Raw genomic sequence first — 15,089 nt, 5'->3', positions numbered from 1 at the left:
TCGGGTCTTCGTTGCATCACGGGATCTTTCGTTGCGATGCACAGTCTCTAGTTGCGGGATGCGAGCTTAGCTGCTCCAACGCGTGTGGGATCTTAGTCCCCTGACCAAAGATCAAACCCATGTCCCCTGGATTGCAAGGCAGAGTCTTCATCACTGGACTGCCAGGAAAGTCCCTGAGAAAACAGATTTAAGCTGGGTCCACAAATCAGCCCTTCCCACACATGGTCCCCGGAATTAGTCTCTAGGCCAGTTGTCAAGAAAGGAAACTTTGATTTGCACCCAGACAAGTCTTTCTGCAGAAATTTCCTGACCAGAGGAGATTTGAGGACACCCCAAGAAGGGTGTAGACTAGTCACCGCCCTCATGCATGGGGCTTGGGTGCAGAACTGGCTGTTCTAAGGAGTTTTAGAGGTGTGGAGAGAGTCTGGCTTCTGCCCTGGAAGGAGGAGGGCTTTGCAATCGTACAGGTCTGGGTTCAAGTCCCAGAGCCCCACAAGCTCAGTGACCTTGAACAAATACCTTCAGCTCTTGAAAACCTCACTGCCCTTCTCTGCGAACCGGGGATAATTAATAACAGGGCTCACCCCATAGGGTTGTTGCCAGGATTATGTGAGGTAAGGTGCCTGGGTAACCAGTTTCCATAGAGCAGATCCTCAATTCATCGTCACTATTATTACCACCACATCACCTTCCTTATCAACATAATATCGATACATATTATATATAATACAATTATTTATATATAATATTATTTTAATGTATTTTGAGACCTTGCATGCCTACTCCTGGAATGTCTGGTTTTTTGGGAAGCAGGATCATGTAATTGAGACCTCCTGTGGGAGATTTGGAAAAGACTGAGGTTGTTGAAGGTGGTCTCGAGGTGGGGGGACATCTGATAGAGATGGAGAACAGGGGAAAGCAGCTCTTGGCAGGGGTACAGGGGGTACAGCATGTGCAGAAGCCCAGGGGGAGGGTGGAATATGACTATGCCCAGTGGCCTTTGCAAATGCCATTCAGCTTTCTTGGAGAACTCCTATTCATCCTTCAAAACCCTACCTAGATTTCCTTTTTCCAGTTAAAATAAATGATCCTCAATAAATGATCATCTTCCATTTGTTTGTCTTTCCTCAACTTCCTACTTTCTTAGTTGGGTCTCCACTTCTTAACAGTCCCATCATAGTGTGTTATTCACTAGTCTTTCTTAGCTCTTGGTATTTGTATTGCAAATGTTCTTTTTTTTTTTTTTCTCGGCGTTTTCTTCCACTGAGGGATTCTCTATAGAGTGTTCACGTTTGTATCAGATATGGGGGAGAAAATTATAGTCTCGGGTTTGCTATGGTCCATTGGGATACCCTCTCCTCTTAATGGCTGAGAATCAGAGAACTACCCCAAGCTCTTCAGGGACTATAGTCCCTTTGGGATCAGTACGGAGCTCACATAAAGTAACTGAACAGGGAAATTTGTCAAATGAATGAATGAGTGACATGCTGATTTCTGTAACGGCAAACGCACGTCTGGAAATGGTGACCTCTGGTCTCTACCTCCTACTGTGGTGGTAAAATTCTCCTCTATTTCCTGGATCGCAGTGGCTTCTCCAGAGTCCTTTGGATTAATTATGTAAGGAGATGACTTTCTTTCCTTTTTGATGCCCAGCAACCTCCCAAGAGTTTCCTGGAGAGAACAGAAGAGTTTGCAGAAAAAGTCCTCTGGCGGGGAAAGCGTTCAGGCTGTGCCCCAGTTTTCAGAAAGGGACGCTTTTTATAGTCAGACTTTTAGACCACATTGTACCTAAAGGGAGCCGGGAGCTGGGAGCAGGCAGGCAATCTGGCTTTCTAGCTCCCTTCTGCACCCCTCTCCCCTGGTGTGGAAGGAGGCGGACTGTGTGATCCTGCCCACCGCCTAGTCCCCGCTGCTCTTCCCAACACTTGTCTTCCTTCTAGACTGATTTGGCAAAGGCTGGTCTTCCTGTCCTTGCTTAAGGTGCAAGGCCGGGGATTGCACACTCCACCACTTCATAGCTGTGTGACCTTAGGCCAGTCACGGAATCCCTCGGCCTCAGTTTTTTCCATCTGTAAAATGGGGGTAGTAATCCTAGCACAGACCTCATTTCATTGTTGGGAGGAGCAGACAATGTGTTACTAATACGATGCCTGGCACTCACAGCCCATGGTACCAATAGCATCAGTGACAGTGACAGCCTTTGATGAGTTCCTCTCTGAAAATCAGGGAGGCTCAGTAACTTTCTTAGGGCCACATAGTCTAAGAAGAGCTAGAGAAGAGTTGTTGTTCAGTCCCTCAGTCCTGTCCAACTCTTTGCAACCTCATGGACTGTAGCACACCAGGCTCCTCTGTCCACTATATCCCAGAGTTTGCTCAGATTCATGTCCTTTGAGTCAGTGATGCTATCCAACCACTTCATCCTCTGCCGCCCCCTTCTCTGTCTGCCTGATTCAATCTTTCCAGGCGTCAGGGTCTTTTCCAATGAGTCAGTGACAGGTCCACAAACCTTTAACTGTGATGCTGTATTGATTTAGCAAATCCAGGGCTGTGTCGAGGGTGAGGTGACTAAGGCACACACATAAGGTCTACAGCTTAAGAGAGCACCCAAAAAAATAGGTTATCAAGATAAATAATTTTTCATACAGCATTCTTTGAAAATCAAAATTAATTCACAAAACCGACCGCTGACATAACACATAAAGGTGGGATCAATATCGCTGACTTTTCATTTTGCCTCTGACTTGGATGTGGGTCAGCGCAGCACTGAACAGGTCTCTTTTTTTGTTGAATGATAAGGTTTTTACGACCTTTTCACAAATATAACTATCACATGTGACTGTGATAAACACCTCTGTGGCAAAAATGTCTTGTATAGATCATGCTCATTTCTGGACAAAGTGCTGGGTGTGGATCAAGACACTCGGGGTCAAAAGGCAGGCTCATCCTTCCACCCCAGCCTTTTATTATGAAAAATTTCAAACATATGGAGAAATTATACATCCCCACCAGGAATATTCTGTAATTGGTCACATTTTGCTACATTTGCCTAAGAAAAATCTAGCCTCCCATCCCTTCCTTAGTGTACAGGTTTTTGTTTTTGTTTTTTTTTCCCCCTGTGTTTCAAAGTGAGCTATAGATGTCAGTACACTTTAGCATGTGTGTCGCTAACTGGCAGGGCATTGTTTTTAAGAATTTTGATTTAGAATGTTAAAGTCCCTTCAGAAAACGCATACCCATCTCCGTCTCTGTCTGTGAGTAAATATGACTCTTCTACCATAGCCTGGCCAACACTGGATATTATAATTGTACCTTTAAGTTAGTTTATTTATTTGGCTGTGTTGGATCTTCGTTGCATCATGCAGGATCTTTGGTTGCAGCGTATGGATTCCCTAGTTGTGGCTCTCAGACTCGGTAGTTGCAGCTCAGCCTTGGTCATTCCACGGCATGTGGGATCTTAGTTCCCCCGCCAGGGATCGAACCCACATCCCCCACATCGCAAGGCAGATTCTCAACCGCTGGACTGCCAGGGAAGTCCCCGGATATTACAATTTTAAAGGTGCTGCTGTGATGTAACTTTTTTCCTCCCGGAGGTGCTCAGTAAATCCCCCCCCACCTTAAAAAGTTGCATCCCTTTCCAGCTCTTCAGGTATTTCTGGTGCAGCTTTTTGGGGTTAGGTGGGGAGGACTGCTCCCATCCTGGGAGTCCCCGGTCTACTGGGGACCACCTGCTGCAGGAGGCTGGCTGCGGACACTGTGTATGAGGAAAGCAGGGAAACCCTGGTGACCAGAAGCCCTGGGACCCTGGAGGCTGTATGGGGTGGTGGGTGGGGCCAGACACATGCCTGGAGGGAGGATCTGGGGCCCTGTGCACCTTTTCTCATTTGCATAGTGGGGGGTGCAGTCTACTGCGAGAGCCCCTTGCCCCTCCCCTCTCTCTCCTCCTGCTCCAGCCTGTGTTTCCTGATGGCCCAGGTGCTACCTTGCCTCTGGGCATCTGACCCTCCTGTGGTTTCTGTGGGTCAGGAACTGGGGGTGCAGCTTGGCTGGGTAGCTCTGGCTCAGGGTCTCCCATGAAGTTGCGGTCAAGGGCTGGGTCATCCAAGGGTCTTCCTGGCGATCTGGGACCTGCTTCCAAAGCAGCTCACTCACGTGGCTGGAAGTTGGTGCCGGCGGTTGGCCTGGGGTGGCTGGCCTGTCTGCACATGGCTCTCTCCACGGGGCTGCTCGAGTGCCTCACAGCCTGGTGGCCAGCAGGCCCTGGCTTTGAAAGTCACTCGCTGTCACTTCTGCCTCACCTCTTGGGCACACAGACCAATTCTCGCTCATCGTGGGAGGGGACCACACCAGGGTATGACTCACAGAGGGCAGGGATCTCTGGAGGCCGTCTTGAGGGCCGCCTGCCATCCTGGAAGACCTTGGCAGGTAACTGTCACCTCTCTGGGCCTCAGTCTTCCCCTCTGTCAAATGGGTTCGTGTGAGGATTCCTGAGTTAATTCTTGCTAGCACTTAGAAGAGCACTGGAGACTGAGTCACTCTTCAGTAAATATCAGCGCCATTACAGGGTCCTGCTGGGCTGTGAGCCCTCGAGGGCAGGGCCTATCCTCAGGGTCTGTGTTCAGCGCCCGGCCCAGAGAGGGCAGTCTCCAGATGTTTACATGAATGAGTGAAAGAATGAGTGAGCAAACGAACATCCATAAGGACTGGGAATCCAGAGAGGCAGAGCTGCATCAGCTGCATTGTCAGAGACGCCTCCATGAAAAACTTTCTCAAGTGAGGCCCTTTGATCAGAGTCTAGGGAGCAAATATTTATTCAGAACTGAAGGTGACGTGGGTGGGGAAAAGCTCTTGGGATGCAGTCAAACTGATCAAAGTTTCACTCTTGGAGTTGGCGTTTGAACAATAAATATTTACTGAGCTCCAACTCTGGACCATGCGCTGCCTCAGACCCTGAAAAGGGGCGGAGAGCGGGGAGGAAACAGCCTGGGCCACGGCCTGGTGGTAGAGCCTTGCTGTGTGACCTTGGGCCAGTGAATCTACCTCTCTGAGCCTGAGCCTCCTCATCTGTACCGCAGAGGGTCCATCCCTGCTGGAAGGAAGAAAGCTTCTCCAACACGCGTGCCTCCCCTCCGGATCCGGCTGCTGCTCCCCCTTGCCGACAAGCAGCCCCTCTGGTCTCAGATGCTTCTGCCTCCCATCCCCAGCCCTCCTTCCCCCACCCCCAGTCCCAACCACTCCAGCTCCACAAGGGTTAAAGCCCAGGAGCTCATGTGACCCAGTATAAACCATGAATCATTCCTGTTGCTCCCATGTGGAGCCTGCCTGCCCAGGATGGGGCAGGTGCTGGGCCCTGGGTTGCCATGGCAACTCCGCCAGTACTAAAACACAGCCCGGCCCAGTTCCTTCCTTGGGGGGCCTCGGGGGCTGTTTCACCTGGTTGGGTGTCGCCTTTTAGGGAGGAGGGAGGGGAGGCTGGAGAGAGAGAGAGGAAGCTCAGGGAGGAACAAGTGGAAATTGAGACAGGGCGGGGGAGGAAGGAGAGGCTGGGAACCTGACCGAGAAATGGACCGCCAGAGGGAGACAGACTGACTGCCGGCCACAGGTCCCGTCACCCTGGCGGCAGTTTCCCAACTGTTCAGCCTTCCCGGGGCCGCCGGGTCTTCCGACACACACGCACACAGGCGCCCGCATGCACGCACGTGCAGCCCCATCTCCCCCGCTGAGCCGGCGGTCGGGGCTGCAGGGCGGGTGGGCTGCCTGCCGAGCACGTGCAGGCCCTGACAGCCCCGCGGACGGTGAGCCAGCGAGCTGGGACTTGGGGGTGGGGTGGGGTGGGGAAGAACAAATGGGGGCGGACGTCAGCTCCCTGGGCGGCCGCCTCCCCGAGGCCCCTCCTGCATTCCCGGGCGGCGAAGCCCCTCGCTGAGAATGGGGGCTGATGTCATCCCGGGCTGCCGAGGCAGGGGAGCCAGGGGAGCCGGGGGGGCCCCGCGGCCCCGGTGTGGCTGCCTCCGGAAATGAGCTAGCTGCCCGCCGGCCCACAGGTTCGGAAACCTCCTCCCCCTCCCCCTGGCCAGAGGACGGGTAAACCTGCATGGGCCAGGTGAGCTGGGGGGTGCCCCTGGGGGCGAGTGAGGACTGTGCCGAGGGTTCCCCGGGGGCCACCGCCTCTTCCTCCCCCAGCTCGCGGGGGGACTGTCACACCCCGAAGCCAGCCAGCGCAGCAAAGCTTGTCGTCACCCGAACCAGCCAGCCAGCCAGCCGGCCCGGCCCGGCTGGTGAGCACTGGGAACTGGATCTTGGAGCCGCCGGTGTGTTTACTCACAGCCCCAGGGGGTTGGACTCTCAGCCTGATCCTAACGAGCCCCGTGGATGCCCCTGGCCACCGGTTCGGCGGGTGTTGACCTGCTCCCGGTCCAGCTACTGAAGAGGCGGCTACCTTTCCTCTCCAGCGAGAGCCCAGAACTTGCCCGAGCGAGCGTGCAGCAGGGGGACCCTAGAGGACCGACCCTGGCACCTCCCTGCCTTCCTCCCCGCCTCGCCCCACCAGCCCCATGGATTACCTGGGTGACAAACTCACGGTGGCCCAGAGCCACGTGACCCATTGGATGGGGACCGTCCGGCGCTCCTTCCAGGAGGCCCTCAACCTGGTGACCAGCACAGCGGGCCCTGAGCGGGCGGGCGGGGAGCCCTCCGGACGGACCCCCTTCAAGCGCACCTCGTCCTTCCGACACCTGGCTTCCCGGAGCCGAGAGTCTTTCCGCCGCTTCTCGGCGCGAAGCCAACAGAGATTTTCTTCCCTGAGGAAAAGGCAGCCGGATTCAGAGCCCCCAGACCTAGTAAGCTTGTTATTATTTTTGTTTGTTTGTTTGTTTAAGTATTGAAACAAGAGTGAGAACTCCTCCCTGTCAGTGCTCCCCCACCCAACCCTGGGGAAGTTGGCTGGGTGAGGGCGGCGGGGGCGTCCCATCAATCCAGCCAGGGAAGTTGCCTTTTCCGGGACAGTTGTCCATCCAGCCAGATTGTTTCCTGCTCCCGTGCCTGGGAGAGAGGCGTGTGGTGGTGATTCCCCTTGATGGTAGACGCGCGTACATTTATACCAGGTTCAGCGTCTCTGTGTACGGGGCTGGCTTTGCTGGTTGATTTATCCGTAAGTGTTTGACACTCCAACCCGATACAAATGCTTCCTATTTTTAGGGAGGCTTAGTTGGCACCTGCTCTGTCTCCTCAAACACCCTCCATGGGTGACTGAGCGTCCACATCATGTGCTTGTGGAGATGTGGCTTTTGTGGTCTTCGAGCCGAGCAAAACCGCGCGGTCTCCTCTGATCGCCCGAGGGGGCAGGCAGGACTGCCCACTGGCCAGTGCCGCTGCAGTGAATGGGCTGGCATGGGCCGGAGGAGGGTAACCTGGGTCCTGAGAGTCCAGCAGCTCCCACTCTGGCAAGTGTGATGGGGCTTGGGGATCAGGGTGGGATGACATCTAATGATTGAGAACTCAACCTGCACCCAGGTTTGTTTGGTTTTTTTTTTTCCTCAAGGACCTTGCTAATGATTTGAAGAGGTGGGGCTGAGCCCAGAGAGGGAAAGACAGCTGCCTGGGGTAGCACAGGGAGTGAGTAGCAGAGCAAGTGCCGGAAGCCCCAGCTTTGAACCCCATTCAGGGCTCTTTCCAACCAAGCTTCTATAAGAAAGATTTCTCCAGACCTTCCCGATAGCTTCAGGGAAGCCCTTATCACAGGCCCTCAAAGAGAGAGGGTCTCCTGACTATGTGACCCAGTTCACAGGAGACCAAAGATGGATGGAGTGCTGAGCCGCCTCCTCCCCCGGATTCAGCCTTGTGATAAGTCCCGGTTGTCATTTCAGACCCAGGGCTGACGGAGCCGTGGGGTGCACCAGGCTCTGAGCCAGCCCTCTGCGCGTTCGAGGCTGCAGGCGTCCCCTCAGCTGGCCCAGAGAGGTGTGGTAATCCTCCCGGGGTCACGCAGCAACGAGAGCAGTCAGCTGCTAACATATGCCTCGTGAAGATGACATCTCCTTCCCTCCTGGGTCTGTGCTGCTTTGTGGCTTGAGATGAATCAGTGGGGCCTGAACTTAGAAGACAGATTCCCCCAACCCAAGCTCTGGGACGGGTGACGGCCTCTCGGTCATTCTTTCTGCCCCTCTGTCTCTGTGTGAGTGTCTGTCTCTGTGTCCCTCTTCTCTGTCACTCTTGTTCCCTCTCTGGCAATTCAGTCAAGGGCCTGGGGCTTTGGTAACATTCAGTTCCCCGCTGTTTGGCCCTGGGCATTGGCCGGAGTCCCCCAGGCCCCATCGCCCTGCTCCCCAGCTTGGTGAATGAATGAATGACTGAACGAAGAGGGGCCTGGCAGGGCCTTTGCCTCCTCTGTTCACTGTTGCCTCCATCAGCGCTGATGCACGCTCGGTAAATCTGGGCTGAATTAACCTGGTTCCTTCCCATTTAACGTTCAGCATCTACCAGCTGGTGCTGGGGTTGAGAGCTTGAATCAAACCCAGCCACATCCTGGCAAAGAGGCCCTGACTCGTTCTCAAGCCCCGGTTTCCTCCTCTGTCAGCCGGGGAGAACTGGGGGTCATCAGGTTGACATGGGTACCCACTGCGGGCCCGGGCACATAGTGGGTGAGCACCAGGAGACGCTTTCTCTCAGGTGCCCCGGTGTCCTGCCTCCCGGGCAGAGTTGGGGTGGAGACGCAGGCTCTTTTGCAGAAGAGACTCCTGTCTTTGACTTCTGGCTCTGCTCCTTCCCAGCTGTGCAGCCTCGGGTACACTGTTCCCTTCTCTGTGCCTCAGTTTCCTCATCTGTGAAATGGGGATGTCCTCATTCTTTACATTTCCCATTGCAGCTGCTTAAGGGCAGTGACCTGCTGCGGAGACGCATGATGCCCGTGGTAGCCCTGCTCAGCACTCAGTACGTGGCCCTGTCCACCCAGTACGTGACCGCCGAAACCTTTCCTCTCAAACCATTCCTCCAAAGATTCCCAGTGAACTGGGAGATCCACACGCGCCCCTCTCCCCTGGGGACTTCGCGTCAGTGTTTGTTTTCTGGGAGGAAACTTTTCAAAGCCACAGACAATTAAGAGTTAGGAGACACCTGCAGGAGCCTGAGCTGGGGCTGGGAAGGGGGCGGGATTTCAGTCTTTGGACTCAAACTGGTACGTGATTTATCTAAATAATCCGTTCTGTTCCCAAGTCCTGCCTGAGGCTTCTATTTACTCAGAGCCCAGTAGAAGAATCTCTGGCAGGCAGAAAGCAACCCTGAAAGGCGTGCCCCGAAACGCTTTTCCAAAGGCAGCCTTGAAATAATCTGCTAATGGCCTGCCTGGGCGTCTGCCGAATAAAAGGGGGGAAGAGGGGAAATAATCGCATTGTCTCCGAGTGACAAAGGCAGGAAGAGGCTCGTCTGTGCCGCAGCCCAGGGCGAGCCTGAGAACAAGCCCTGCCAGAGAGGTGGACGACGAGCGGAGTCCAGGCAGAAGGTTCCAGAACCCAGACGCAGCGGCAGCGCCCCCCGAGGCCTACAGCCGGAGTCAGAGTGGGAAGCCGGGAGGTGGGGTGGATTCTCCAGGTCGAGGGGCGTTCGGCAGAGAGGGCTTAGGAACGGGACAGAATTGGGATCGAGGCTGAGCTCCTCCATGTGCTGGCCGAGTGATCTTGGGCAAGTTAAGCCAGCTCTTGCAGTCTCAGCATCATCATCCGTAAAGCGGGGGTCCACCTGGGACTTGTCTGGCGGGCGGTTCAGTGGGACTGGTACCTGTTAAGCGCCTGGCATACAGGAGGGGCTTAATGAGTGTGCGCTTCACGCCATTGCTCTCACGGGGACATGCATTGCCGGAGCCGTGATGTCAGTCCCTCCTGCCCAGATGGCCAGACTGGCGCCCCTCGCAGAGGAGAGTAAGAGCCTGGCTGACCTTTCGTGGGCATGTCCCCTGTGCCAGGCCCTCGCAAGTGTGAGGTGTGTGATTTGTACCCTGTCATTCGCCCACTCATGTTTTCATCCCACCAGTATTTATCGAGCACCTACTAGGGTTCTGACACTGGGGAAACAGCTGTGAATAAAACAAGACAGAGCTCTGGCCTTTACAGAGTCGCCTTCAAGGGGACAGAGCATAAAACACGTGAGTGTAAGTGAAGTCGTGTCCAGCTCTCTGCGACCCCATGGACTGCAGCACACCAGGCTTTCCTGTCCTCCACTATCTCCCAGAGTTTGCTCAAACTTATGTCCATTGAGTGGGTGATATTAATGCTATCTAACCATCTCATCCTCTGCCACCCCCTTCTCCTCCTGTCCTCAATCTTTCCCAATATCAGGGTCTTTTCCAGTGAGTTGGTTCTTTGCATTAGGTGGCCAAAGTCTTGGAGCTTCAGCTTCAGCATCAGTCCTTCCAAAGAATATCCAGGCTTGGTTTCCTTTAGGATTGACTGGTTTGATCTCCTTGCTGTCCAGTAGACTCTCAAGAGTCTTCTCCAGCACCACAGTTTGAAAGCATCGCTCAGCCTTCTTTATGGTCCAACTCTCACATCTGTACATGACCTCTGGCAACACCATAGCTTTGACTGTATGGACGTTTGTCGGCAAAGTGGTGTCTCCTCTTTCTGATACGCTGTGTAGGTTTGAAAATTTAGGAACCGTCTTCAAAGATGAAGGGCTTGCCTCCAACCCTGAACTCTTGCCATGTGTCAGCTTCCCAGTCTCAGCACCGTTGATACCTTGAGCCTGATCACTCTTTGGGGTGCAGAGAGGCTGTCCTGTGTATGTATGTGTGAAAGATCATCCCTGGCCTCTGCCCACTACATGCCATAGCACTCCCAAGCATGAGAACCAAAACTGTCCCCAGACATTGCCAAGTGTCTCTGGGGGCAAAACCGCCGCCCTCCCCCAGCTGAGAACCACTGCTGGATGTAACTTGGTTTGGGGGACTGTGTATCTGGGGTATCCTCGCAGTGACCCGAGCAGGGGAAGCAGGGCAGGCCCCTCTTTCTGGCTTGGAGTTGGTCTCATCGAATCTGCACAGCTCCCCCCTTGAAGGACATGTGGGGTAGCCCCATATTTCACAGATGAGAGATTGGAGGCATGGAGAGGCGAAGGGAATGAGTCTTCAAAGGGTTTGGAGGAAGAACATCCCAGCGGCAGGAAAAGCAAGTGCGAAGGCCCCGAGGCAGGTCTGTGCTCAGCATGTTTGAGGAGCAGCAGGGAGGCCAGTGTGGTGAAGGTAGAAGATGGGGGGTGGGGGGCCAGGGCATGCAGGGCCTGGGGGCCGCGGTGAGGACAGTGTGAACTTTTTGGACAGCAGGGTGCGGAGTACGAGAGCGGTGAGGAAAGCAGAGTAACAGTCGTGGTCGCCGATTACCGCGCGCCTACTGTGAGCCGGGCGCAGGTTGTCACGTTTCTTCCAGAGGCCTGGGCTTCAGGGGAGTAGGGTCCAGCTGTCACAAACCCCCCTGCGCCGATGCTGCCTGCCACCGCTGGGCCAGAGCCCTGACAGGTGCCCTGGTCTTGGGCCACCCCTTGGGGCGCGGAGCTGGGGTGCTGGACTTCAGTGACTCCCCCCCACCGCCACCCCGCAACCCTGAGCCCAGCTCGCAGTGGCTGCACCTCAGCTCCGCTGTGGATGGTTAGGCAGGATGGGTCACCTGCTCCCGGGCTGGCCGCACCCAATTCCAGGTCGCGCTTCACCCTGCTGGCAGCAGAATGATGTCACCCCGGAGAACAATGGTCTCTTCACGGTCCAGTTGAGGCGGGGGGTGGTGGGCAAAGGCTGGGCCCAGAGTCGGTGCCTCTGGGTGAGACCTGGAGAGCAGGGCAGGCCCTAGGTGTGGCCGCCCCCACGGGGCTCTGCTTGTGTGAAATTAGGTTGAGTCCTTCGCCCCCTCCCTCCCCTAAAAAAAGCAGATGCGGTCACCATCCATGGAGAGTACAGAAAGCCTGAATAAAAACAAAATCCACTTGTGATTTTTAACGTCCATGGAAACCACTCTTGGCGTTTGAATGCCTTTCCTTTCTGTCTTTTCTCCTCCGGTTCTCAAGCAACGTCTCCCACCTTCTGTCTCTTTCTGTCCTTAAAGAAAATGTGCTGGTTTTGTTCTTCTCTAGTAGAGACCTTGTTAAGGCCCGGGTCGCACGTGGCCGCACACAGGCTCTTGTGTGTATCCACCCCTCTGCCTGCACCCTCGGGTCGCTCCCCATCTGGGGCGGCCAGGAAGGATACTGTGAGGGCGGCCCTGGGTGGGCACGTCTTTGTCCAGATTTTTGAGGGGTGGGTAAGGTTAAAAAAGCCCCCTTTGGGTCTCTGCAACCTGAGGGCCCCCCTGTTCCTCTCACTTTCCCTCTTTCAGCGTTTTCAATTCTCAGATGTTTTGTTCAGACAAAGTGCCTCTGGCTCTCCTCATCAGGAAGTTGGAAATTTCAGGAAGGAAATCTGGATCGCTGCATATCACAGGGAATGGTGTATTTTTGGATTTCAGAAAGAATGGGGTCTCTGGCAAGGAGTCACTGAGATCACGCCTTGCGAACAGGAAGGACGTATTGGGTTAGCTACAGTGAGCCACTGGTGAACATTTAACGTTAGCCGAGTCTCTGAGGGAAAAGCCCTGATTTGTATGTAGTGTTTGCCTATTCCCGTGGTGTAAATACTCCCACCAGGCCCACTGCAGGTACCAAATAGCCGTCCTTGTACATGGAGCTGGGAAAAGATGTGCAGTACATCATCATTATACACAGCAGTCTTCTGTATGTCCAGGGGGCTGCGTTCCAAACCCCCAGTAGATGCCTAAAACCATGGATAGTTGTTTAATCGCTAAGTCGTGTCTGACTCTTTGCGACGCCATGGACTGCAGCACGCCAGGCTTCCCTGTCCTTCACTGTCTCCCAGAGTTTGCTCAAACTCATGCCCATTGAGTCATTGATGCCATCCAACCATCCTATCCCCTTTCGCCCCTTCTCCTCCTGCCCTCAGTCTTTCCCAGCATAAGGGTCTTTTCCAAAGAGTCGGCTCTTCACATCACATAGCCAAAGTCTTGGAGCTTCAGCTTCAGCATCAGTCCTTCCAGTGAATGTCCAGGATATACTCAAAGAATATATCCAATATACTCAATGAATATATCCAGTCAGTATATACTTTGCTTTTCCTATGCATATGTGTACCTATGATAAATTTTAATTTGTAAATTAAGCATTGTAAGAGAGTAACAATAGCTAACAACAAAATAGAACATAGTGACAATAACACAGTGTGATAACAGTTGTGTGAATGTGGTCTCTGTCTCTCAAAACATCTCACTGTACTGTACTCATCTCTCCTCTTCTGGTAACGATGTGGGATGATCAGATGCCTCCACGATAAGATGCAGTGTGCAGGATGACGGAGGCAGTGCCTCAGACCGCGGGGCTTCCGTTGACCTGACCATACGTCAGGAGGAAGGTCGTGCCCTTTGGGTTATCCCGGATCACGGAGCCATGTCGATGGTGGTGGATGGGTGTCAGGCGCAAACGAGGGACGGTGTGAGATTTCATCACACTACTCAGGAAGGCGCACAATTTAAAACTTGTGAATTGCTTATTTCTGGAACTTTCCATTTAATATTTTTGGGCCCAGCTGGACCGTGGGTAACTGAAACCACAGAAAGTGAAAGTGCAGAGAATGGAGGGGTGCCGAGGGTACAGTATGTTCACCGAACAGATTTCAATGGATAGACATGATCTCAAGACCACAGATGGTAGTAAAATGTAGTGATTGGGAAGTGTTGAGGTTTGACTACTCCTTACCTTTGCTTTTACTAGGATTTGTTTAATTATAAGTTTATATCATTAATGCCTAGTAATGGCTGTGTTTGGCAGCTGACTCAGAACTGACTTCCTGAGACGTTCACTGTTGTGTCTACACCACTGTGTTGTGTCCGCACCACTGTGGGTGGAGACAGTGAGCTGTGGGTCCCCGGAGCTGCGGGTTTGGATCCTGATTCTGCCTCTCGCTTTGCTGTGGGACTTTGGGGAGGTGACTTAGTCTCTTCCTGCCTCTGTTTTCTCTTCCGTGGAACGGGGCCTGTGATGTCATCTGACTCCACAGATACGCTGGGGAGTATACTGACATAAGGCGCACGCAACACTTGGCGCCGTTTGAGGCGAGTAGCAGGGTCTCAGTCAATGTTTCCTGGCATCGTCATCGTTTATTTAGTGTTTAATAGTTGGCAAAGCACGTTCAGTTGACTGCAGCCATGAAATTAAAAGACACTTGCTCCTTGGAAGGAAAGCTATGACAAACCTAGACAGTGAATTAAAAAGCAGAGACATCAGTTTGTCGACTAAGGTCTGTCTAGTCAAAGCTATATTTTCTCCAGTAGTCATGTACAGATGTGAGAGTTGGACCGTCAAGAAGGCTGAGCACCAGAGAATTGATGATTTCATATTGTGGTGCTAGAGAAGACTCCTGGGAGTCCTTTGGACTGCAAGGAGATCAAACCAGTCAATCCTAAAGGAAATTAACCCTGAATATTCACTGAAAGGACTGATGCTGAAGCTTAAACTCCAACACTTTGGCCACCTGATGCGACTCATTGTTAAAGACCCTGATGCTGGGAAAGATGAAGGCAAAAGGAGAAGGGGGTGACAGAGGATGAGAGGGTTAGATAGCATCACTGACTCAGTGGACATGAATTTGAACAAACTCTGGGAAATAGTGGAGGATGGTGGAGCCTGGTGTGCTGCAGTCCGTGGGGTGTATATATATATATATTTTTAGGTGATGCTATTTTTTATTTTTTTTGCCTGCGCTCGGGCTTCACTGTGATGTGTGGGCTTAGTTGCTTGTTGTCGTGTGTTATCTTAGTTTCCTGTCCAGGTAATGAACCCTTGTCCCCTGCATTGGAAGGTGGATTGTTAACCACTGGACTAGCTTAAGAAGTCCCTATCGCTTTTCTGTATTCACAGCATATATTTCTGTATTCTCCAACCTGCAGAGGAGACTACATCTCTGGCCAGGAGCTTGACTCCACCCTCCTGAGGCAGGTTGAGCCAGAGCCACTGGGCCAAGTGCCTTTGGACCCCTGGCTCCCAGAAACTGGGAGAGGCAATGTTAG

The 15,089-nt window shown here is 53.3% G+C and overlaps 1 protein-coding gene across 4 annotated transcripts in view; it reads left to right on the top strand.

Moving 5' to 3' along the window:
- The window catches only part of KIAA1671 (KIAA1671 ortholog), a 124,851-nt gene that overhangs the window by 57,693 nt on the left and 52,069 nt on the right, over positions 1-15,089 (top strand). Inside the window, exon 1 of one of the 4 annotated variants that reach the window (XM_043438096.1) lies at positions 2,705-6,836. The exons of the other annotated variants lie outside the window; for them this stretch is intronic. Coding sequence (XP_043294031.1) covers positions 6,552-6,836 — 285 coding nt within the window. The 5' untranslated portion in view covers positions 2,705-6,551. Of the gene's footprint in view, positions 1-2,704; positions 6,837-15,089 lie in introns of those variants that run through there. 4 annotated transcript variants of the gene reach the window in all.

This window comes from Cervus canadensis, chromosome 1 (assembly GCF_019320065.1).
Source record: "Cervus canadensis isolate Bull #8, Minnesota chromosome 1, ASM1932006v1, whole genome shotgun sequence".
NCBI classification, from domain to species: domain Eukaryota; kingdom Metazoa; phylum Chordata; class Mammalia; order Artiodactyla; family Cervidae; genus Cervus; species Cervus canadensis.
The sequence above is the reverse complement of the archived record's forward strand: the minus strand, read 5'-3'. Positions and strand labels throughout refer to the sequence as shown.